This window comes from Pleuronectes platessa, chromosome 10 (genome assembly GCF_947347685.1).
Source record: "Pleuronectes platessa chromosome 10, fPlePla1.1, whole genome shotgun sequence".
NCBI classification, from domain to species: domain Eukaryota; kingdom Metazoa; phylum Chordata; class Actinopteri; order Pleuronectiformes; family Pleuronectidae; genus Pleuronectes; species Pleuronectes platessa.
The window spans coordinates 17,509,616-17,533,990 of record NC_070635.1 but is presented as its reverse complement, the minus strand read 5'-3'; the positions used below and the strand labels follow the sequence as shown (position 1 = coordinate 17,533,990).

Below are 24,375 nucleotides of genomic sequence, written 5' to 3'. Positions count from 1 at the left end.
TAGGAATTTTCAATGGGCGACACCCCTTGAACACTTTCACATTGACCAATCTTCACAAAAATCGAAACACAGGTGTATTATGACCAGACAAACAAAAAGGTCTACAGGTGCAATTTGTGCATCTTCTTCCTATGATTAGTTTCTCAAGGGAATGAGCAGGTAATCCAATCCTTAATGTTAATGTAATTGCTAAAGTTTGGCAGGCTGTCGTGTTGGCAGGACTTCAACCACCTATTCATTGCACTATATATAATACTATGTCAATTTAAAAATAAAATACTTAAAAAAACGAAAAAAATATACATATATTTAAAATATATATAAAAAAATTTAATAAAATTAAATATATATATTTTATAAAAATAACTGCGCGCACATCGCAGAGGCCCATTGCGCACATCCTGTGCAGAACCGAACTGCACAGATCCTGTGCAGAACCCCATTGCGCACATCCTGTCTGCGCACATCCTGCGCAGAAGCCCGTTGCGCACATTCTGCGCAGATGCGCAGTTTTACATTTTTAAAATTTTAATTTAAATTTTTTTTTTTTAGTTTTAATAGGGTAAGATATTTTGTAATTTATTGCTGACTAGAATCCTGCCAAATTTGAGAATTCCGTATACAGCCGACATGAGGAAGGGAAAGACTGGGGTTTGAACCCGCAACCTACTTGTTGGAGAAGATCCACTACCAACTAGGCCACACCGCCTGCTGATTCCTATGAGGAACTAAATATTTTAACAATCACAGTCTGCTGCAGCTTGTTTCCATGTGATGTCCTGAGGCTGCCCCCTGCTGGCTGCTGGGTTCCTCTGCTGCTCCTGCTTGGTTTGTGAAGCTTGTGATTAACTAAAGTATTCCATAAAAGAAATCTATATTATCCTTCAAGGGCAATTTGATGTACAACCAGCAACCAGTGCACAACGAAAATAAACCAATATATACAATGTAAATAAAACAGAATATAAAAACCCTATAGACTAAGTAGCAGGGGGAAATGAGCTTTTAATAAATTAATTGATAAGTCAACTAACACACGAAAATTACCTGTTAACTATTTAGATTTTCTACTTCTTCTACTACTTTTAATTTCCTGTTGTGTTTCTAATTATTATTAATGCTGGTGACATTTCCTTGATAAATGTGTGGAGGTTTTATTACCTCTGCTAAGGAGGTTATGTTTTCATCTCTGATTTGGCGGGTCAACAGGTTTGTGTAATAAACTACTGGACCAATAACCACACAACTTGGTAGAAGGAAGCTGCATGGATCAGAGATGAACCTATACGGCTCTGTTGATCTCTACTGAGTGCCAGTCTAGTAAATGAATCTGGAATCTTCTCTCAAAAACCATTTCCCCCACCACGGGGTTTGTAGTGTGAAGCTAATGAGGTGTTTTATAAAGATGTGATGGAAAACGTCAGACCAAGTGAATCCACTTTATTTCATCATGAACAGAAAAGCAGGACATACTACTGGATTTTCCCTCTCATACGATGAAGGTTACTCTATCTCTCCAGTTACAACAAAGGGATATAAGAACTGGGGTTAATGAAAATGCAAGAGAATTCAAACCAACACAAATTAGTCCTCCCCAAGTTACACTAAGTTTTAATCAACATGCCTCCCTGAAAGTCAAATATGTGTCCCTTCTGTATTTCCAAAAACACTTTTAGCATTTAGACACAAATCACTGGCATGAAGATGAATTAAACATTGACACTACGGGGGTATATCAGGCAGTCCATGCCCAACATACTATATTGCCATCTTTCTGCAGCACAAACCTGAGAAACGAGAATACATAACACATCAGTATCATTACTTAGGTTTCGATAGCTGTGACCAAACAGCTGCACTCCAGCTGTTGTCCTGAATGAGCTTTGCTAATGAAAGAATACTGCATAGTCACATGAATTATGCGTTGAGAGCACAGCATCCTGGTTTAAATGTTACTATCAACACATCTCCTTTGGTACGCTGTGTGGAACAAGCATACCGTGTCAGGGTGAACATTTTATTTAATTACACTGCATACAGTACAAGCGACACAAACGTTTTGTACTAACAGGAGAAAACTTCCGTCAAAGTCATACACAACACAATATGGATGATGGGTACACAGTTGTAGCGATGGTGGATACTTGTGTATTCAAAACAAATGAGCTGTTAAAAGACCTACCTCGTACATAACTAACCGTCAAGTAGATAAACTACAGGTCTATTAGAAGAATTTAGACAAACCATTAATATTAGAAGAAGAGAATTTCCTGCTCTAACAGAGAAACTGTCTCTGTTTACACCTTAACCCTAATATAGCTTAAAAACCCAAAGCAAAGAATGAAATCATTTCAACATGCATCAGTAGACCTTCAATTATCTGAAATAGTTTTAATAAAACATGTACTTGTCAAAGTGTAGGTGTGCTATGTCTTGAAAAACAGCTTCGGATTCCTATCACTTGTGCACATGTACCAACTGTAGGCAAGCCAGCATCTCAAACCTCCTCCTGGATGGCTCCCTGTGTAAACAGTCAGGCGGCGGCTCGCACAGAATTTGCGCTTCTGCCTCAGGTGTGTCCCTGACGTACACGCTGCGGTGATAGACTGCGGTTAGAGTCAAAGATGAATCAAAAAAAGATTAAATTATCAGGTGCACAATTCAGAAAGCACCGCAAATTAGAGGAGGAGAAGAAAGAACAATAAAGAGGTAAGAATCACCCCGATTGTGGACATCATTTATGTTTATTTTTGTCGACATGACATGATATGCTATCAGTACAGCTGATTTCAGACTCTTTTTATATTTTTATTATATATTTTAGTTGTTTTATATAGCTTACAATTTTGTCTGCCTGTGTGGCATTTGTATACAGTCCAAAAGTTCTTGGGGATGCATAACAGTTTGCGTGTGTATGTTGGGGGGGTGCCAATTTGAAATCTCGCCTATAGGGCGCCTACATTGCCAGGGCCGGCCCTGCACTGGTTTACGGTTTGACAAGGAACTGACTGAACTCTCCTGCTGTTACCATTACCCATGGAGAATCAGCGTTAAGTTTTATTTGCTCCACATGTTTGGAAACAACTCCCCGAGAATGCAGATCTGCCACAAATCTCAGTAATCAAGGCTGAAGATTTAAATGTTTGACTCTTCCTTTTACTAAACCAAATACATGATTTTAATTTATAAATTTCTTACACTGCACTGTTATCTTTACACTTGTGTTTCTTTTACTTTTTATTTGATAATTAATTTTACTAACATATAAACATTTTTTTTGCTGTATTGTAATCCCTTTAGCATTTTTTCCACGATGCCTTTAACATTTAATGAAAAGCTCTTTGAATTACGTTGCTTAAAAAACTTGACTTTCCTTATTGTTAATCAATGAGTAAATCAATCAGATTGGCACTAGCATAAAGTCACATTAGTTCACTTTTCGTGTGCTGAAGTTAGCGATCCTTCAGGAAGGGTCCTGGATTTATCCCAGTCAATCCAAACCCAGTTGTTAAAACTTTATTGTAAACAGTGACAACAAGTAGAAACCTTTAAGGCATATAGCAACATTTCAAAGTATATGCTGATGTTGACACAATATTAAGGACAACATAAGAACAAAATTAGAGCAAAAATTAAATAAATAAAGTAAATAAATAAACTAATTTAGTGTCATTCAAAAAGCACAAACAAGACCTGTAAAGAAAACTTTATGGGTTGCATTTAAGACATTTTGAAAAAGTATCTTCAGTTCATAATTCCATGCGAGGCCACAGAATAAGTTAGTCCAAAATTCTTCTTCCACACAGGTGACCCTTTTTCTAGGTGTGCCTTGTTACCGTGGAAACCATTTACAACTTTGTTTCCAGGAGGATTAAGACAAACTACAGGAGCAGATCCACCCAGAGAGAGAGGGAGAGAGAGAGAGAGAGAGACACCCAGTGAGATGCATGAGGTTTGACCCTAAACATTCATTAAACCTAAAAGTATTATAACCTTTTAAAGACTTGTTGAGGAAGTAGTGAGAATGTAACATTTAGCCTGATTTTAGGCCAGACATTAGCTAATTAATCATTATCTAACCCCACACAGTTTTTACTTGGTTAAATAATATGACTGTCTGTGTAATGCACCCTCATCTAGTCCTTTGGTTTTATTACCAGTTCAACTTTCACTTATCCCACTTGAATACAACCAAACCCAGATTAGAGTGAGTGGCTCCATGTCAACTGTCCCGTTATGGCCCTTGAGCAAACTGTGCCTCGTTCCCTTGGAGACCACTAACAAGTCAGGCTAGCCGCTGACAACACGTTACTCTACTGGGACCAGGACCAGGACCAGGACCAGGAGCCTCGCGCCACTTTAACTAATCCGCAGTTTGAGCAAACAGCGGATAAAAAAACGTTTTCCACGCGGGCGACGAAGGGAGATTCCAGCCAAGTGATCGCGGAGGTTTCCTCCAGTGACGGAATGTTTGAGCTATGTCCTTTAGCACTCGACTCGCTAAGGTCAGCTACAGGATCGGAGCCTCCCAGCCTTCTGTCCAAGTGGAGTCACTCAGTGAGATGCAGGTTTGACCAAAACAACCATCACCTCTAATGATCTGCAGGGTTATAACCACGATCACCTCATACTTGTTTGAATGTAGTATCGCTTGAGTGTAGTTGGTAGATGTTTTAGGCCAACAACAAAAAGCCTGTGATCCACTATTTGTTCCTACTTCTTCTACACACACATGCAGACTATCCCACTTGGCAACCTTGTCGTGGCCCAGTGCTTTACAGTTTGTTGTATAAAGAATATAATTATAATAAATACTATTATTATTTAAGTCATACATATGTTTTATATCCTCACACTTGTTTGAATGTTGTTTGAATGGAACGACGATCTTCTCTGTTCATGTCTATGTGGACGTGAGCACTGGTTCTCAAATGGCCCCTACCTAGAGATCAACATTTTCAATCAAGACTTTATTTTTGTGTCTTTTTCCCACAAGAATTATTCAAAAGATAATTATGTCAAATATTTAATAATGAATAATAATATGTTTCCTAGGAGTGTGGGACTGCTAGATATACATAACTTGAATAGAGGTTGGGCTTAGTTTTAAATAGATCAAAGTGCAATTCAGTATTCTGTCAATCAGTGAAATAAAAGGTTCTTCATATATGATTTATTTTATAAATGAAGTGACCTCATATAAATACCATTGGCAGTTATCAGCACAGACTGATGTACTCTAAGTTAGATCATATGAAGTGAAACTTTACCTCAGAATTCCCTTCACTCTTGTATGAAAAAAACAAACAAACAGAACCACCTCAGCACTTTGATAGCTGCTCTGAGCACCACACAGAATCACTGGCCTATCAGATATATAGGCACTCAACCTCTTGTACTTGCTGTTGGTGGTACTGTATTATGCGCCATAGTCCACTAGATGGCAGTATGCTCCTATTATACTGGCTGTGAAGTCAGCTGAAATGATGCTCTGCAAAGACAAACGATGAACAGTCAACTTTAAATCAACTATTAAGCCCTCTCAGATAATGTGGAACTATGTCTTGATAATTATAGTTATTCATATCAGTAAGAGCCTCTTTATGTGAATAACTATTTAATTTAGTTTATTTAAAACCAAGAACTTGGTGTCTAATTCACCCACTCGCTTCACAGTGGTCTGAATGCAGTGGCCTATATCCAGGATCCAAACACAGAATGTAATATCTCCATGTATTTTTGATTTTGCAATATCCATTTAAAGTTTATTATAATTTTTGGATTATTTCTTCATTACAAGTCTCGAGCAAATAATGGCTCGAAGATAAATATTGTACTATATAGCTCACTATCAAATGCATGTCCAACTAGTATGCAAAAACCATCAAATACTCTGCAGTAGTCAGACACCACTGCAATCCAACTCTGTGGATCTGCTCTATTGATTGCACACAGTATGCGCACTAATAGAATTTCATTTCTTCAAATTGATTTAATTTGACTCGTTTTCATGCAACGCTGATCGAAATAAAAGAAAAAATGAACATTTGCAGACAAATATAAGACATGGTGATGACTTCCTGCTGCATGGAATAGACCCAGATTATCACAGCCAATCCAGCCTAGTGTGGATTAATAGAACATTACAGAACTATTCCTTGCAAGTAGATTTTTCCTTTTGGCCAGACAGATTGAGATGAAGTCAAATTAAATGATTAGAACCAGACAGGCAACAAAATCAATAAACAGAGAGACAGTGCAGGTCAAAATACAAAATGCAGACTCCTCAGAGCTGAGCTGGTGTAGTTTGGAAACAGATGTGTTTAAGCGCCTCCATGTCTGTGTCAGTGTGAGCATCCTCGGGGAGAACTGTGGACCTCTCTCTGTCTATGTCTTTCTCTTTCAGATCTCACCAACCCCCTCATTTATAATTTACAGTCACTCTCGTGTTTCATGGCAGCTCGGAACCAGACAGTTGAACGTAGAAAATCAGTCATGGGGTGGTGAAAAATTGATGACCGTGCTGCTTTTAAGATGCAAAAGCTTCGGAATCATTTCTTCAATATCAAACCATCAGTCAGATCCACATGGGTAGAGAGCTGTGCTTTTCCTCAGCTGGATGCCATAGTCAAAGCTAATGGAATTTATTATTAATTGGTGGGAGGTCTGTGTTTGTGTGTGTGTGTGTGTGTGTGTGTTTGTGTGTGTTCGCTGGGTAAATGATTAGGGTCTTCTCCCTGGGGCTGCAACTAATAATCCTTTTCATCACAGTTCAATTATTTTCCTCTGATAATTAATTTACTTTATAGAATGTCAAAAAGAGAGCACATTGTCATATTGCTGGTTTTGTTCAAACCCAAATGGGATTCAGCAAATGTATTGTCATTCAGCGATTATCAAACTAGTTTCATCATCATGTTTGTTATTTTAGCAGGATTATACAAAAACAAATGAACAGATTACCAGGAAGCTTGGTGAAATTATATGGTATGGGTCAGAATATAACCCATTAAACTTTTGCGGGGATCTGGATCAGGAGGCAGATCCAGGATTATTTCAACTTTCTATGAAACGTCGAAAAAATTTGACGTTTTTGAAAAGTTTTCATTGATTTCTCTGATAGTAATCAGGAATGTTAAAGGGACAGATATTTGTATGTGCAAGTTGGTTCAGATCCAGGTTAAAATCTGGATCTAGTTCATTTAAATGGGGTTTCATGAGAGGATTGTTTGGCCTTGGCCAAGAAGTATGTGCTTCTTGAGAGCCCTTCTAGTTGCTGATTAATGATTGGCAAGCAATTTTTCCACCTCTACTTCCCACAATGCAATCAGGTCAAACACAAGTCTGTGCAAATGCAACGTAAAAGGTGTTGACCCATGTCACAATTGCACTTTTAACTGTTTTTGCAACATGGATACATCTAACTTAACCTTACTTTCTTGCTCACACTTATTGTTAATATACATTTTATTATGTTTAACTACAAAGTGACAACAAGTTACCTCCAGCATTACATTCTTACTCTTCAGCTGTCTTTTAAAGCTGTGGCCACTGTCTCTACATGGACCTTGTTTCAGTCAGTTAGCATACAATGGCAATACATGCTAATGTACGATCAAGGAGGTGATTACAACGAGAACCCTGTTGTCGTTAAAGAGAGTGACAAACGCTTGTTGAGGTTCACTTTCAAATTATTGCTTCACTGAAGCATATAATCTGCATCTGTGTATATTTCTCAATAAGCTATGTGTGAAAATGTTGCCCACTGAATGGGTTTTAACGAGCTTTCCACCCCCTCCTCAGTCACCCCCATTCTCTTCATCCAATTGTTGCAATACGCTTGTAAGGTGAGAGCAGGACCTTCATAATCACCTCGCAGACAGGTGGTCATCCAACACCGCATTATCGAGTCAGCAGCCCCCTTTTAGCTGCAACATGCTCATAATTTCAGAGCAGTTACCTTTGTCACAGGGCAAATAAGAAGGCTGATTGCTCACTCACAGGCCAGAGCAGAGCCACTTGTTCTCTGTCTTATTGTCTTTGTGTGGATGCTCTAATTCTCTAATGTCATGCAATGCAAAGCCAATTACGAAGGGGGAATGACTTGAAAAGAGTGTCAGCGTGCAAGGCCATTGTCGACGATGCTGTCTTTTAAACCAGACTATCTAAACAAGGTAAGGTGACCCACGAGTTCTGGAGTTACACACAGCTTGGCTTGTTAACACGCTACAAGGGCCAAATGTAATTTATCTTTAATGTGTCAGGATTGAGGAAACAGCTGATGTGTTTGTACCTAAGCAGATGGTAGGAGAGCTCAAGAAGGAAAAAGCAGGGGAAATCTTTAGAAACATCTAGTTTTTATTTATGTGTGAAAGCCTGTCTCCAAATGTTTTAGTTCACCGTAGGTTAGAAGACGCTACACAAGCAACAATAATGACATATTTCATCTGACAACAGATACAGTCTTCGAATATCCTACTTTTTTACCTCTGCGAAGGGAAATATGTTTTAATCTGTGTTTGTATGTTATTTAACTTGTTGTGAATCTTGATGAAAACATTGTCACATATTTAGGGGTTTGGCATCGATCTGTGTGTGAAATTCTGTGCTGTGCCGTAACAAAGAGGGCAAGAAACCTGTGGCTACCACGAATGTTTAGCTGAGAAATATAATGTGACCTTAGGCTTGTTTTAATTTAATGGGCATGTTGGGCCTTAGCAGAGGTATTCAATTCAATTAACTCCAACTCACTACCGACATTATCATATCAGAGCTGTTTCTGTATTTAGTTGTTGCTGCAGCTCTAAAGAAAACACATCCATGAATTATACATTTTACACAACATATAGTTTAATAAGTCACACCTGTTACCCTCTAAGCAGGATTATTGCACAAAGACAAATGAGAAAATGTGGCATTGAGAGGTTCAATAATTTGTTCCTGCCTATCTGGCATTATGTCAGACAACACAGAAGATTTAAACTTTCCGCCTGCAGCTATAGTCCAGATTTTAATAAAAAAATATTGGCCTGTTGCATGATTGTTTTGGCCTTGAGGTTACATAGTTCCTCTGTAACTTGGTTTTGTAGATGAGGTATATGTAAAAGGTGCTTTGTGAAATAACCCTGCATTTTTGACTATTATTGGCAAAGTTCGCTCCATAACTATATCAAAATATCTGTATATAAAGAAGAAAAAATTGAAATGAAGCAGAAATATCTCGGGTATGAACACTGCCACCCTGCACATTTTGAGCCAGACTCTGCTTGGTAGCAATCTGGGCATGGAGCAGCTGTATTAAGGTCTCTCTGATGCAGCTGTCAATCTCTCTGTTTATAGCATCAAATACCTAATTAAAACCAAACTTACTAAAGTATAATAGTAAATTACTAAACTATTTTGAGAATTGTTTGGCCTGTACTCTGACTTTTTAGTTTTAGCCCATGTCCCATCAAATAACATGGAGGAGGTGGTGTTTATGACCTATACTGCAGACATCCAACAGGGGGTGATCAAGAGGTTCACTTTTGAGGAGCTGGCATGCTATCCATCCTGATAAACACAGAATCCACCTTTGAACACTTCCTTGCAATAGTTGGTGAAATCAGGATGTTTCAGGCTTGCTTCCTTGCTGTGTTGGTTTGTGAGTGGAGGACATGTCAGGCTTCCTCTAATCACCTGTGTCTTAATGTGTTTTTACCTGCGCATTCACAAATACGCACCAGCACATGATTCACATGGGATTTTGCCATTTGATGGAATAGTCGACCACAGCCCGGCAGTGAAAAGTCATATGCTGCTGAGAGGAATGGCAATTAAAGTTAAAACAGGCATAGCCTCAGCTCAGATGGTCACCGCTGACAACTTGATAGGGCTAATCCCTCTCAGGGCGAGAGTATACGATACACCTCACTACATGTAGATGAGAGAGTGATAGCAGGTGACAGAGAAGATATGGAAGGATTTGTGCGAGAGAGGAGTTGAACTGTCATGTCGCAGGGGTTTAGAAAGCAGCTCTGGAAACAAACAGTTTCCAAGGTCATTCAGGTAAGATTAATCCTGCAGCATGGTTGTTGTTGTTGTTGTGTCATATCTCCCATTTCCTGGCTCCGACGGGATCTTTCCTTCACATTAGAGTGATTTGAATTTAAATGGACAGAATTAGCTACAATACTTTATTCCCAACTACTGTTCTGATTTTGACAGCGTGTGTTAGTTCTATTCCCCGGAGACAGTAAATTAAAATGGACTAATCATGATCTGTTTAACTGAAGTTTGACAGGGAACTGGAAACATTCTGAATATCTTTTTTTTTTAAATACAATACAAATAACCAGACCATATTTGTGCCAAACAGTCCTGCTTCACATTTGTATTGTCACAGCTGTATTCTCTTTAACTCATCTCGACGTGGCTTATCTCAGGATGGGGCTTTGTTTGCTTTTGAAAGCTATTAATGTTGAAGCTGCTGCTACATGACTCTGCCACTGCTGGCTTTTGTCTGTGTTATTAGAATAACCAAATACGGATGTGTTAGTGTGTCTGTGTGTGTGTGTGTGTCATTGTTTAAGCCAGTTATTGTTGGATATGTTCATGTCTTACATTCAGTGGTGACTGAGACTGCTTGTCTGCTGCTCTGCATTGTGTGTTTACTGTTTATCTCCGGGCTGACGACTCAGTTGGCTGTTCATGCAATTTGGAATAAAGGCAGTGAGAAGGTCTGAAATGGCTGGTCGCCCAGCAACTGTTGGCTTGGTGTCCTTTTTTTTACGGTTGACGTGTGAAGCGAATGTTGCGTGTCTGTATAGTGTGTGTGTGTGTGTGTGTGTGTGTGTGTGAGTGCATATCTCCAGAAACAGGTTGGTGCGATTTGCTGTCAGAGCTCTGAAGGGTCTATTTAAACGTATTTGAGATATAAGGGTTGTATTGTTTTGTAAGAAAAAAAAGTGCAATGTTCACAATTAGAGTCACATACAGTAGGTCATCCAGATGTGAGCTCTTGTTATCTCTCTTGTGCTCTAACCACAGCAGGTGTCTCGGCTCTCGTGTTTGGCTCGCTTAAAAAATGCTTTGAAATGTAAAAGAGCACATGCAAAGTACAGGTCAACGTGTGCGTGTGGGAAGTGACCGAAGCTGTGTGCAGTGAGAACGGGACTTTCATTTGTTTTGTGCTTAGAAAACGGGCATCTGCTCCCTCGAAGCGCACCTGTTCATCATTTGAAGAAGTCAATAAAGGTGCGTCGGGAGGTGGCAGCTTTCTTTCTGACAGATTAATGTGCCGCGGCGTGTGCCTGCTGACGCTGCTGAAACCTGCGGCTCGTGAGGTTGTTGTTGTCGAGGCGGTTGTTGCTCCTCCTCACTCTCCCTTCCCTTCACATGACCACCCCCCATCCCCCAGGCTCCAACTAACAAGAATCAATACCTTGGCTCTTAACCACCCAAACCTGCACTATATATAGAATTGTGCTTTCTCTCTTTGTCCGAGTCCGTGCCTCATGCCTCTCCTTCCTTGCAGCGCTTTTATATCGCACTTCTTTCCCTTTAGCCTTGGTTTTCTTTTGACTTCCCTGCACACAGCTACCAATTATATATGTCTTTCCTTATTTCTCCATCCTGTTCGGGATTCAGTCAGTTTCATCATTTGTCCTTAGCCTTCTTTCCCTTTTTTCTCTACATCTGTTTCATGCTGTCATTTCTTTCTTCCTCCACCTCTTCCTCCATTATGCCAAGTCTGTCTAATCGTCCTTTCTATCTTTTGAATTTATTTTGTCTCCTTTATTTTCCCTTTAGCCTTTTTGACAATTTTTTATCTGATGCATCCCACAAAACAAGTCACATCAATTCTCTCCGGTCTTATTCTAGGCACAATCCAGTGTGCTTGGATCTACAGTGAATGTCAGGTGTTGCAAACTTTATTGAGCAGATTCAGCTGACAAGAAAAAGAAGATATTTAAGGATAAAGCCACATTTCACTAAGAATCCTTCTTTTATGAAGCCTAACAACAAATGGATATATCAGTTTCATTATTGAAGTTAAATCCAGCAATTATTGTCTAAACAGCCGGATATATTAAAGAGCTCGCTCTCAAGTTCTATTTTCGGCATCGCCAGTCACAGAGGATGTTTCCTGCTTTGTTGTAGAAGAGAGCCTTTTAAAAAGACGGTTTAACCACAGTGACGTCAATCTGAACACTATTTCAAACCAGAAAAAAACTGTTCTTGTTATTCCCCCTTGTTTGAATCCCAGTCAGAGAAAGAGGAAGGAGAATTCAAATTAAACATGCAGCTGGTCCACAGTGAAACACCAGGTTAATTTATTGGCTGACCTTGTTGATGTGTTACTAACAGAGCCTGGCAACGCATTGTTGTTCGTTTTACTGTCCCTCCGACCTGGACGCTGTCCAGAGCTTGTTGTAAACCGGCTGTGGTGTTGGTCACCTGTATTTGAGTCATTGCAGAGACATAGAGGCACTTGTGGATGAAACCGAGGATGTACTTTTGGAATTCTTGAAGGAATATTGACGTTTTATGTGGATGTTTTTTGACATTTGGATTCTGTGCCTGGACAACGTACTGACGATTTTTTCATTTTTCATTTTTGTGACTTTGAAAACTGATCATAACTGTGATTCTTTGAATGGACTCTTAATTAAATAATGTCTGAGTACAGGGCCACAGGAGAGCCTCAAACATCTGTCATTACCAAAAGCCTCATCACAACATACCAAGTATGTGATATATGGTTTGATGGCTTTTTTTGTTTCTTATTTCTCTTTGGACTCATGGGAACGTTATATCAGAATTTTTTGTTGTTATAGCTTTATTTCGTTAAAATGGACCCCTCATCTTATTAATAATAATTATCTCTGTCTTTACATTTTGTTTAGCAAAAGTTGAAGGAGGAGCGTGAAGCTAAGCGGGCCCAGCTGGATGGAAGGCATGACTACATCCTCAGTATTGTGGCTTCATGTCTGGGACTGGAGAAAGCTGATGTGGAAGATTCCATACTGGAGGGGAATCAGGTACTTTTTTTATCTGTTACAAAAAAATATATAGCTTTGGTAGCATTTGAATAACAGGAATTTGTAATTTTACAAAATTACTGTGGTTTGAGGGGTTACGATTCGGACTGAGGGTAATTGTTTTAGTTTAAAGTTCGGTCAGGTTTGTACTGAGTGCGATCGTTCTTTATAACTAAACAGCATCTCAGTTTGGGATGTTGAGTGGAGTGATCACACTGAGATTTTTCTTTTCATCTCAGATTGAGCGCATGCAGCAGTTCTTTGTGGTTGAGGGTCTTCCACACCTCATGTTCTATTACCAGGACGCCCAGCCAATCGAAGCAGGTAATGTGTAATGACTAGACTATGTGATTGACTGCGACCATTAAGTTCAGTTTCTGTCCTGTATGCATTAACCCTTTATCAGTGATGGCAATCATTCATCATCTTTTGTCATTAAACCAATAACAATTTTGTTGTCAATCCTGCGATTGGTCGAATGACAAAAGTCAATAGAGTCCAACAGCGTAGATCCATAAGTCAAAAATCACTTTAATAAATGTCAAAGTAACAAACTAAGTAAATTTTACCACAAGCTACTAGATTGTGAAACGATGTTATTTGCTCCTGTAGAAGATACGTCTGTACGATATCACCTGCATTTATGCCTTTTATGTCTTTTCCAATTCATCTCGTCCCTGGTGGGCTTGGTTCCGTGCTTAAAAACTCTTTTTCTAAGGATTTTCTGATATGTATATAATGAATCAGAAATGTATTTCCGGAACCAGAGTCGTTTTAAAAGTGCGCAGTCACTTCATTGTTACAATTTAATTCTAAAGCCATGCCATCGTATTACGTTTACACTCAAAGTCAAAGGTGAATGTGAAGAAAACTTGTGAACAAAACAACATTCTCCCTTTTTTTGTAGCAACAGCAACAGCTCCTGCACCCCCCCAGCTTGTTGCCCAGCAGCCCGGTAGCGGCAAGAGATGTAAAGTGTTTGTGACGGAGGGGAGGGACGTGGCGCTGACGGGGCTGTGTGTCTTCTTCACCAGAGACAACACTTCTAAGGCAATCACCTCTGAGAACATACACAGAGTGAGTCACGTTGTACTGTTGAATGCATGAAGTCACTCAGTTCTTACAGTACAGGTGAAGGTTGATCAGGGATTTGAAACAGAGCCCAACTGTGGAAATATATTACTCATTTCACCATGATTGCACCTTTTAGCATTTTTCTACATCTGGGAATTAGATCATCCATCCTGGCATTATCTAGACTGCTTATCCTTTGAGGGTCGTTGGGGAATGCACCCTGGACAGGTCGCCATTCCATGATAGGGCCGACAGACCAAGGCAAACAACTATTCACACTCACATTCACATCTACGGTCAATTTAGAGTCTTGTATATCTTTGGACTGCTGGAAGAAGCTGGAGTGAGACATAACCCACACAGACAGAGTCCCTCCCCCCACAGAGTTAAATGATTATTAGGGATATTAATTTAACCTTTTGATACACAAGCTATGCAAACCCCTTCTATTGCACAACGTTGTGCATTATTCCTTATTCTTCCTTCTCGATTTAGGAGTAGGCTTCTTTGAAGTCTTATATGTCATTGAAGGAACCTTCTGTCATGAAATCTAGCACTCATAAAGGGAGAAGGCTCCTTTGAGGAAATGATAGGCTCATCTTCTTTGTCATCAAAGGAGGCTCCTTTGGTGAATAGAAGATGAGCTGGATGAACTGGATTTTCCAAGACACAACCACCACTCCATAATCACGTGGAAGGAGTCTAAATCCTCAGCATCAGATATTACAGACCCAGAAACAAGTCCAAGAATAGCCCCCTTATTTTCCTCATTTTGTTCTTTAACCATGACTACCGTAAGTCTGAAAGGATTGCGACACTCTGGATAAAGAAATTCAAAAGCATATTTTCAAATGCATATTAATCAGTCTATTAAGTGTTTACGGTTATATCTCAAGTTTTATTTTGTTGATCTAGCTATGGTTAGCTAACCAGAAAAGAAGCTAGCTAGCGAACAGCTAGCTGGTATTGCACATATTTCTCTTTCTCACTAGTCATGGATTGTAAAATAAGACTAACGTGCCTCAGATGTGCAAAAGCAGCCATGTGAAATGAATGGCAGTTGCTCCGTAGTGAATACATGCTGTGGGTTTTTTTTTGGACCCATGTCTCTAAAAGTGATGTAGAAATACAATATTTTGGTTTGTTTATACAGTAAGAAAGGAAAAAGGGAAATAATAATTTGTTGTAATCAAGAACAGGATATTTAATTGAATACTTTATTAAAAAATAGCAAAGAAAAACTCATACATGAATTAACACAGGAAGTTACTACGGGTAACTTTGACCCATGTTGTGCATTAGAAAGGTAGTGATACAAAATGCTTTTTAAGAATTAAGTACAACAAGGACTTGTGATGATCAAATCCAATTTGATAATGGGGGAATACCTGAAAAACTCAATGATGAAATTCATTCAATGCAAAGATATAGAAAATAAAAACTGAGTCAGGTCCCTTTTGACCCATGTTTTGTATCAAAGGGTTTATAAAAACCTTGTGGGGTACAAACATTTACACAGATGCTAATTTCACCTATTCAAACACTGTGTATCTGGAGATGAGAGAATATTCGATTTCTTGTTCTTTGACAGAGAGATTTGTCTTTGTGCCCATGTATGTGATAAACTGTGTCCGTAACTAAGACAGGTTCATCTCATTCAGACCTATTGAGACTAGGTTTAGGTTTAGGGTGAGACAATAGTTATTTGGCCATATTGCAACTTATAATGCTTGTCTGGTATGCAAAGTAATGTAAAAACCATTCCATCTGGAACAAACTGTTGTGCCAAAAGTCATGAAGTTAACTTCAGCTTTTTGGGGACCCTCTTGAGTGTCAATTGTTAGATCCAGTGAAACGCTGCATTGATTTTTGGATGTGTGTGTGTGTGTCCACTCCCCTCTTCCCAGGAGGTAACGTTTAGTATGTTGGACTCAAAAGAAGGGGGCCCGTTGAAAAGTGTGGAGCAGTTGCTCTCCAACATCATCGTTCCCACCCTGAAGACTATGAGCCATGGCTGGGGGTCACTGACCACCACCCAGGGCCAGGGAGTCAAACAGGAGTTCATAGGATCACTGGAAAACTTTGTATCGGTGTTGGCTGGGGCACAGGAGAGTCTGCAGGAAAAGGTAGGAATCAGACAATGTTCAAGAATAAGTCGTGTCCTTTTTGATTTAACAACTATAAAATACCAAATGAAGAATCACCCTTGACTTAGCAGCAGTACTGAAGGTCATGTAAATCTTTGTGAATTAGCCAGTGTATGCCAGTCTATTTTGGCTTATCCTAATAATGGAATATACATTATGATTAGGAATAATATGGAGACATAAATAAGGGTCAGCTGAACATCTGAACCTTTTCTCATAAGAGAAGTTTCATTAAAGCAGTAAGATAGTTCTTGAGATAGTCTAAACTAACTGTGACAGTCTATTCTTTGAAATATCTTTTAAAGTAGGTACTTCCACAAACAACATACATTGCACTGCAGAAAAACAAAACAATGTCATGTCTCGTGTCCAGGTTACCTTGAAAGACTGCGACACCGTTGACCTGCAGGCGCTGAAGACCCCGGCAGACTACCTAGCAGCAGCGAACAGCAAAGAGATCACAGGCAAGATAGAGGCCTGCATGACAGTCTGGATCAAACAGATAGAAACGGTGAGACATGTTAGCTCGTAGGTAACAGGTTCGCCTCAAACCTACAACAATTACATTTTTATCTTCAAACTCATGAACTGTTTTCTAATTTTGAATGTTGTGTGGACTGAAGTAGCCTTTAGCCAGATGATGGGTATCCCTGTTTGCATAAAAAGTGAAAGGGGTTATACTTACAAGGGGAGGCATTCATATAAAACAGATATAAAACAAAAGATGACCTCGAAACATGGACCCCTATCCAAAGCAGTAAAACATGTGCTGGGCTTATTATTGGAGAGGGAAGTTGATCTTCGTTTTCTCCCCCGTGAAGTGGCACAAATACTTTCATGGATTTAACTCAAGAGTAAAACAGTTATATATATATGTATTTTTCCAAAGTCAACTGACTCTCTTAAAGGGTGCAAACAACATTTTTAGTTGAGAACTTTGCATTCGGTACCCTCTCATTTATACTTATATTTTTAATGGGCCAATACAAAAATTGTTTAAAAACTCTTCAATTATTTTATGAACTATTGAGATTGAAGAGCTTAAAATCAAATCACCTAATTTTTATCAAACATACATGGGTCGTACATTGGTGATTATACATTTTAATGTGGAGAGACACAATTTCTTATCAACAAAACAAATATAGCAGAATACTTTGTAATAAAAGATAATCAATTGGTGTCTCTTGCGATGCTGAGGCCTGAATTTATTTAAATTTACTGTTAAATTTAATAGGCAGGAAATAGAAAAAGGGGAGAGTGATATCAGGATAAAAATGATCACGGATGGGGACTGAAATAACTCCAGGACTTAATAGCTGCTCTGAATGAATCACTTACACATGAATCAGAGGGAGCTCTCACATACACAAGTCAAAGATGAGGAATCGGGTTATCTATTTGCCTTTTACAAAAGTACAGTGAATTTGTGTACTACCTAAAATAAGACCATGGTTCAAATCCAGAAGTGACAAGGGCATTTTGCACATTACATAAAAACCAATATGACGCAACAGGTGAGGCTTTAAGGGTCTTTTCTTTCCTTGAATTGCTTAATTTTGCGAATTTAACTATGGTAGAGGGGATTATTAAACAGCCCGGATTTCCACAAGCAAAATAGAAGAACATAAAATCCTTGAAAAATAACATTTCCCTTGGGTCAGATGAGTTCCCAGCTCCCGAATCGTTTGTGAAGGAGCTTTTGACCTAAATGTTATGAGGTCTTCATCTGTGCTTGACAGGTTCTGGCTAAGAGTGAGCAGCTGAGAAAGGAGGCCGATGACCTTGGCCCTCGGGCTGAGCTTAACCAATGGAAGAAGCGAACGTCCCGCTTCAACTGCCTTGTGGCCCAACTGAAGAGCGCTGACATCAGAGCTGCCAAGGGTGTGCTCCTGATCTCCAAATCCAAGCTTATAAAGGTTTACTGACTATAACTACCACATATGCATGTATTTCTTTGTTTAGCTGCTCCATAGGATACGTGGTTCTCACCAAAATTCCCTCTGTCCATCTTTGTTCATTGTTATTGTTCTATCCAGACATGGCGGGTGCTGGACACCAGAATCACTGATGCAGCCAATGAGGCCAAAGACAATGTGAAATACCTTTACAGCCTGGAGAAGTTTTGTGACCCTCTTTACAACAGTGACCCTGTAAGAAAAAGACTTCAATCGTTCTAACGATAAAGCGTCTGATGAATTAAAAACAAACCGAAAGAGCTGTCTACATTTTTGAGTTGTGCAAGTTCATCACATATGTAAACTTACATTTTTGTTTCACCCCAGGTATCGATGCTGGTTGCAATCCCAGGACTGATCAATGCCATCAGGATGCTTCATAGCATTTCTCACTACTACAACACATCAGAGAAGGTTTCCTCACTTTTTGTCAAGGTAGGAGGGGTCACTATTCTAACCAACAATGCCATTCAGCAAATCATTTTTATACCGTCATGGGATTTGGCTTCATTTGAACACTGAGATCTGTAATTTTCACTTTTGTTTTATTGATGGATAAAATGAACCAATCAAATCGTTTAAGTAAACCCATTTGTTACATCAACCCAGCATGAAAAAAATAATTTTGCACAAAAGATTTCGTAACATTTCAATTTCTGTTCTGGTGTAAAAATTACTTGGTTTATTACAATTGAACAGATGTTGACGGACTAGAAGCATCATAACGTTTCACTGACCGTATGACAACACAAATTTCCCCTTTGACCTTTTGTATGCTCATGTATGGCCAAAAGTTGTTTGGGTTCAGAAAGAGTTCAAATGCATTTCTTCATTTCACTGTACACATCAACACCTCCAGGTGACAAACCAGATGATCACAGCCTGCAAGTCCTACATCACTAACAACGACTCCAATACAATATGGGACCAACCTCAGCAAGATGTTGTTGACAAAATCAGAGCTTCCATCTTACTGAACCAGGTACTGGATACGATTTATTGATGGATGTAATTTTTATTTACTTAATTATTTACTTCCTTTACATAGGTTTCCATTTTTTCCATTTTTTTTATCAAATGGGGTTTCTTATATAATGTGTAGTTACACTTGTTAGGATGAGTTATTATTAGATGTTTTGCTTTCAAGTTGTCCCCAAAAAAGTTAATAAGAGTAGAGTCATAATGTAATAAATGTGAGGATGGGAGATCAACTGACAATTGCTGCCATCCTGATTGATTGGTTGAATGAAAGTGTAACTTTGCTCTGTCACAAACTGCGTCATGCAGGAATACCAGTGGTGGTTCCATAAAACAAAGAAGGAGCTGGAGCAGACTCCCTCGGAGAAACAGTTTGACTTCAGCGAGATGTACATTTTCGGGAAGTTTGACACGTTCCAGCGACGCCTCAACAAGATCCTGGAAATGTTCGAGACGTTTTCCAACTACTCGTCTTTGCAGGACTCCAAGATCGAGGCCCTGGAGAGCATGGCCACCAGGTTTGAAGTGGGTACAGCGTTTGATCAAGTTGTTGTTCATACATCACACAATCAACAGCGACGTTCTAGTAACTGATGAAATGCCACTGTTAACCAGCTGAGTCTGTATTTCTCCTGCTTATGATATCAGATTTAGTTTCTTCAATTATTTACCTCAATTGCTGAAACAGATAACACTTTTATACGCTGAGAAATTCGAAACATCTTCATTTTTAAATTGCAGTGCAGCTCAGGAGACTACAAAAGTGAGTTTGATTTAGTTAAACAAAAGTTTTCAGGTTGTACATCAGCGTGACTTTCCCACATTACTGTCTTTTTCCTTGGCTTGTGGTAAACACAATAATGTTTACGAAATCATACTGCGCTGCCTCGGGTTACAGGAAGTAGCACTTGAATTCATGAATTGCATCACCTTTTCTAATTGGTGTTCAGATGTTTCCCCCCCTAAGAGTATATTGATGTGCGATATGTGTTTGTTTTTCCCTCCTCGAATGTGCAGACTGCAGAAATGCAGGGGAAATGGGAGGTAACGTCTCAACATGGTCTACAACTTTTAGCAATGCATGGTCCACTTTCAGAGTTGACTGCATGCAGTGGTAAAATTCTGAGACATGATGGAATTTTACCACATAAATCTCATATAATACTAACTGCATGGATCATGACCACAGGAGCAAATTTAACATGTTTTGTTCATATCAGTTGCTCCATTGGTTTGTGTTCTTCCATCGTTTTTTCCCAGCAAGCATTCCTTTCATAGCCCAAGTACCTCCACAGAACTATATTAAGGTTTAACATTCTGTCCTATTGTAAAACCTTGACTAACTTTGTGACTGAGATAATAGTTTGTTGTCAAAATCAGTGTGATGTCATCCTAAAGCCATTTGCTGAAAAAACACAAAAAGGATTACAGATCAAATATAGTAGAATTCCCAAGCTCAGGAGTGACTGCAGCAGACATGCATTTGTTGGGCATGCACACATTTGCCTGATTTTATGCTTGTGTTTTTGTTATGATAGGCCATTGGGCACAACATAAAGGGAAAAAGTTACAGTTTCCTTGACCAGAGAACAACTGACTTCGATGTTGACTACCAAGAGTTCTGCAAAAATACATCTGAGCTCCATGTAAGTACTATTTGTATTATTGTATTAAGTATGTATATTAGAAAAATTAGCGACAAAACTAATTAGTTGGTTTTGTCTGGAATGGATCACACCACATGTTTTAAGTTGTCTTTCTAATGCTCTGACTCATCAGTCACTTCCTTGATCTCTTCTTGTTTTTGTGTTTCCAGGATCAGATCTCGAGTTTTATGGATCGCACCTTTGAAACAATTCAAAGCACAGAGAGAGCTATCAGTGTGCTGGATAAATTTGAAAGGTAAACAACTCTCCACACCATTAAGCACCATGTCTGATCCACAGCACAGAAAAGTGCTTATCCCCTTCGAACCTGCTATTCAGTAACAGACGAATTACGCTTTTTTCGGTGTGGACAATAAGCATAATTTAAATACAACTGTAATTAATTACCATAATGAATTCCATAAGTTTTGCCAGTTCTGCTGTCCTTTATTGTGTCAGCAGGCATTAGTTATGCCTGCAGTCAAGAAAGTCATGCCAGAAATAACTGTAATAGACATTGCCCTAAAAAGACTGTTAATACTGGATTATTACAGTTTACTCTCTTCACCCCTAGTTTATTTCAGTATTCCATTGTTGGTTGTCCATTCTTGAATTCTGCTTGCATTTTCGAAACAAATGCAGACTGGGCATCCCGACTCTTGGCGTCGGCGAGAAGTACCTGCACATTCTGCAGAATTTCGGCCATGACATAGAAATGGTCTCCAGTATCTTCGAGAAGCAGAAACTGCAGCCCCCCCTTGGCCGGAACTTGCCCCCTGTGGGAGGCAGGATCATGTGGGTGCGGCAGCTCTACCGCAAAATCCAGGGTCCCATGGACATTTTAAAACAGGTGATATTGAATTGCTGCCGTTTTACAACAAGATTTGGTAGGGCCATAGTGCTGTTATTGTTTATTGATATTGTCCCTAAGAGTGGTGCATGTTTTTTTTTTCTTTAATGTTAAACAATACCATTGTATTCTTGTGCAGCATCATGGAGTTCTTTCCACACCAGAGGCCAAAAGGATCATTAAGAACTATAACAGGGTAGCAAGGGACCTTCTGAAGTATGAGATTTTCCACCATGATGTTTGGATGCGAGAGGTAAGCTTTAAAAAAACTTTGTGTGAACTGGACGAAGACAAACTACGAAAGCAAACATCCGTCTGTCTTTCTGTTTGTGGCATATCCTGACAACCATTCCTTTTATCGTCTTCACACTGTCCATTGTTAAGGGCGAAAGGAAGTGCAGGGTTTGATTTGGTGTGATTTGGACACATGATACAATTCATATTAATAAGCAGAATCAGCATGTGATTGGTGCTGTATAGCAGCGGAAGCTAGGACTCATCAACTTAGGTGACATAGTTGAGCGAACAGTGTATTCCCGACAACTGGAAAAATTTAGGACAACGGCAACAACTGATTTTCCAGTTGTAGGCTCCGCAAACGGATTTCACTGAACTTTGAATAAACAGATGAACAGCTCTTTGTGCAGCAGAGGCTTTATGAGTCTGCAGACCAAGTGCAACAGTTGGTCTTTACTTTGCTGCAGAGCAACTACAGCAGGTCACTTTTACAGTTTCAGAAAAAAAGCTGCAAGCAGCATTACCACAGACTAAGCAAACAGCCCGTTACATACAGTCATGTTCAGAATGGGCACTGCGCGAGTAATAATAATTAATGTGACAAAATTACATAGACACACTTCTGGTTAAGATATTTAATCACTTCTACCTCTTCCTCACGCTCTCCTTCCTCGTCTTTCTCACAACCCTCACCAGATGGAGCGCAACTGTGTGGGCCTGCAGGCCTCTCTGCTGGTCAGATCAACAGACACAGGGAAGCTATTCGTCAACTTTGACCCAGAGATTCGGACCCAGATCAGAGAGGCGAACTTCATGACGAGGATGAACCTGGACAGCCCACCCTTCGCTGCTCTGCTACAGCAGAAGCAGGACACCCTCAAAATGAACTATGACAAACTACAGGTGGACATAACACACTGCTAGTCACATGTGCAAATAGACACAATGTAACTTGTGCATTAATGTTGAAAAGTATCTTTTGTCATATTAACGCTGGTAGAGAAGGACACAGCTATCGTTTATATTGATATTGTACCATCAGTATTCATCATTCTAACAATGATATGAGTGAATACATAAACTGTAATAGTGTCTTTCCCCTGCAGTTAATGTTGACTGAGAACACCAGAGTGCGGGCTAAGATCCACAGTGCTTTTGAACAGCTGGCCATACCACATGTGGCTAAGGTAAGGAGCGGTTATGATATAATTCCAGACTATTTTTAATTAAAGCTAATATCCTGCATGTTACCTAATATTTAGTTTTTCGGATACTGATGTTGATAATTTCATGATTTATATCATAAAACATCAACTTTTCAGTTGTAATTTCTAAATTTCATTTTACCTTCACAGTACATTGTTTCTTTTGTATAATCTGCTCTTAATTAATATATTTATTTGAATATGGAACATTAATTGTCCCATATATAATAAGATGTATGATTTATAGTTATATAGAGATGTTAGCATTTTAGTGCTGTTCAGCATTTTTGTTGTTTTCTCAGAGAATATTCTAAGGATCTTGTTGAAAATATAAGCTATTTTATGAACTAAATATTGTTTTAGACGATATTTTATTTGTATATTTAATAAAAGAAAAATTATTGCTGGATCCACCCCGAGATCAGGATCAAAACCAAAATGAATGTATACTACTCAAAATACTACATGCTAGTTTCGTGGGAATATGTTGTTTTTGTGTAATCTTCTTTACACACAAACAAACAAAGGAACAATTAAACAGGCGGCAGTGAAACCTCAACTGTGTTGCTTGCTTTGGTTCTGCTAATGGATCTTCCTTTTATCCAACATTATTATGTGACATACAAATCTATGACAAAATGAGATTGTCCAAAGAGCATCACTGCACATCTTTGACCTTTTAGGTGGATGAGGCTATACAACCAGGACTGACCTCCCTCAGCTGGAGATCTGTGAACATAGACAAGTACCTCAGCCGCATCGACAAGACTTTGGGTGAGACAAAAAATGCAGAGATCCCATTGTGCCACATAATAACGAATGAGACATCCTGCCACTGCAAGCATATTATTATATTTACAGTAATGTATTCATCATGTACCTACTGTTTCTGTGTTTTCACAAGTAGCTCACATACATCCTGCCCCTCTGTACACCCCACACCTTTTGGTGCTGATTTCTCCCTTTGCAAATTTGTTCCCTCGTCCACCTCCCCCTCCTTCCCACCCTTCAGTGTTTGCCATCTGTAGTCAGACCCTATACTTCTGTCTCCCACCATGTCCCTCTCTTATTCCTGTTTTTCCTGTGTCCCTAGTCGACCTGGAGCTGTTAATGGACAGGGTGAACGACCTGGTGGAGTTTAGGATAGATGCAGTGCTGCACGAGATGAGCAGCGTCACGCTGTGTATCCTGCCAGACAAGGAGCCATTCACCTGTGAGGAGTTTCTGCAGACCACCAGGGTAAATAAATAAATACTTT

At 39.3% G+C, this 24,375-nt stretch overlaps 1 protein-coding gene across 3 annotated transcripts in view; it reads left to right on the top strand.

Moving 5' to 3' along the window:
• The first annotated feature begins 4,478 nt into the window (after positions 1–4,478).
• dnah5 (dynein, axonemal, heavy chain 5) overlaps positions 4,479–24,375 on the top strand; it is an 86,329-nt gene continuing 66,432 nt past the window's right edge. For 2 of the 3 annotated variants that reach the window (XM_053432756.1, XM_053432754.1), the window contains exons 1-20: positions 4,479–4,568; positions 12,888–13,022; positions 13,262–13,346; positions 13,930–14,099; positions 16,004–16,222; positions 16,617–16,754; positions 17,986–18,162; positions 18,283–18,396; positions 18,529–18,636; positions 19,061–19,183; positions 19,489–19,704; positions 20,197–20,223; positions 20,718–20,825; positions 20,996–21,081; positions 21,468–21,675; positions 21,815–21,928; positions 22,609–22,815; positions 23,019–23,099; positions 23,801–23,891; positions 24,211–24,356. In XM_053432756.1, the coding sequence (XP_053288731.1) occupies positions 4,479–4,568; positions 12,888–13,022; positions 13,262–13,346; positions 13,930–14,099; positions 16,004–16,222; positions 16,617–16,754; positions 17,986–18,162; positions 18,283–18,396; positions 18,529–18,636; positions 19,061–19,183; positions 19,489–19,704; positions 20,197–20,223; positions 20,718–20,825; positions 20,996–21,081; positions 21,468–21,675; positions 21,815–21,928; positions 22,609–22,815; positions 23,019–23,099; positions 23,801–23,891; positions 24,211–24,356 (2,643 nt within the window). Of the gene's footprint in view, positions 4,569–9,990; positions 10,048–12,887; positions 13,023–13,261; positions 13,352–13,929; positions 14,100–16,003; positions 16,223–16,616; positions 16,755–17,985; positions 18,163–18,282; positions 18,397–18,528; positions 18,637–19,060; positions 19,184–19,488; positions 19,705–20,196; positions 20,224–20,717; positions 20,826–20,995; positions 21,082–21,467; positions 21,676–21,814; positions 21,929–22,608; positions 22,816–23,018; positions 23,100–23,800; positions 23,892–24,210; positions 24,357–24,375 lie in introns of those variants that run through there. The other variant, XM_053432757.1, reaches the window with a different exon arrangement.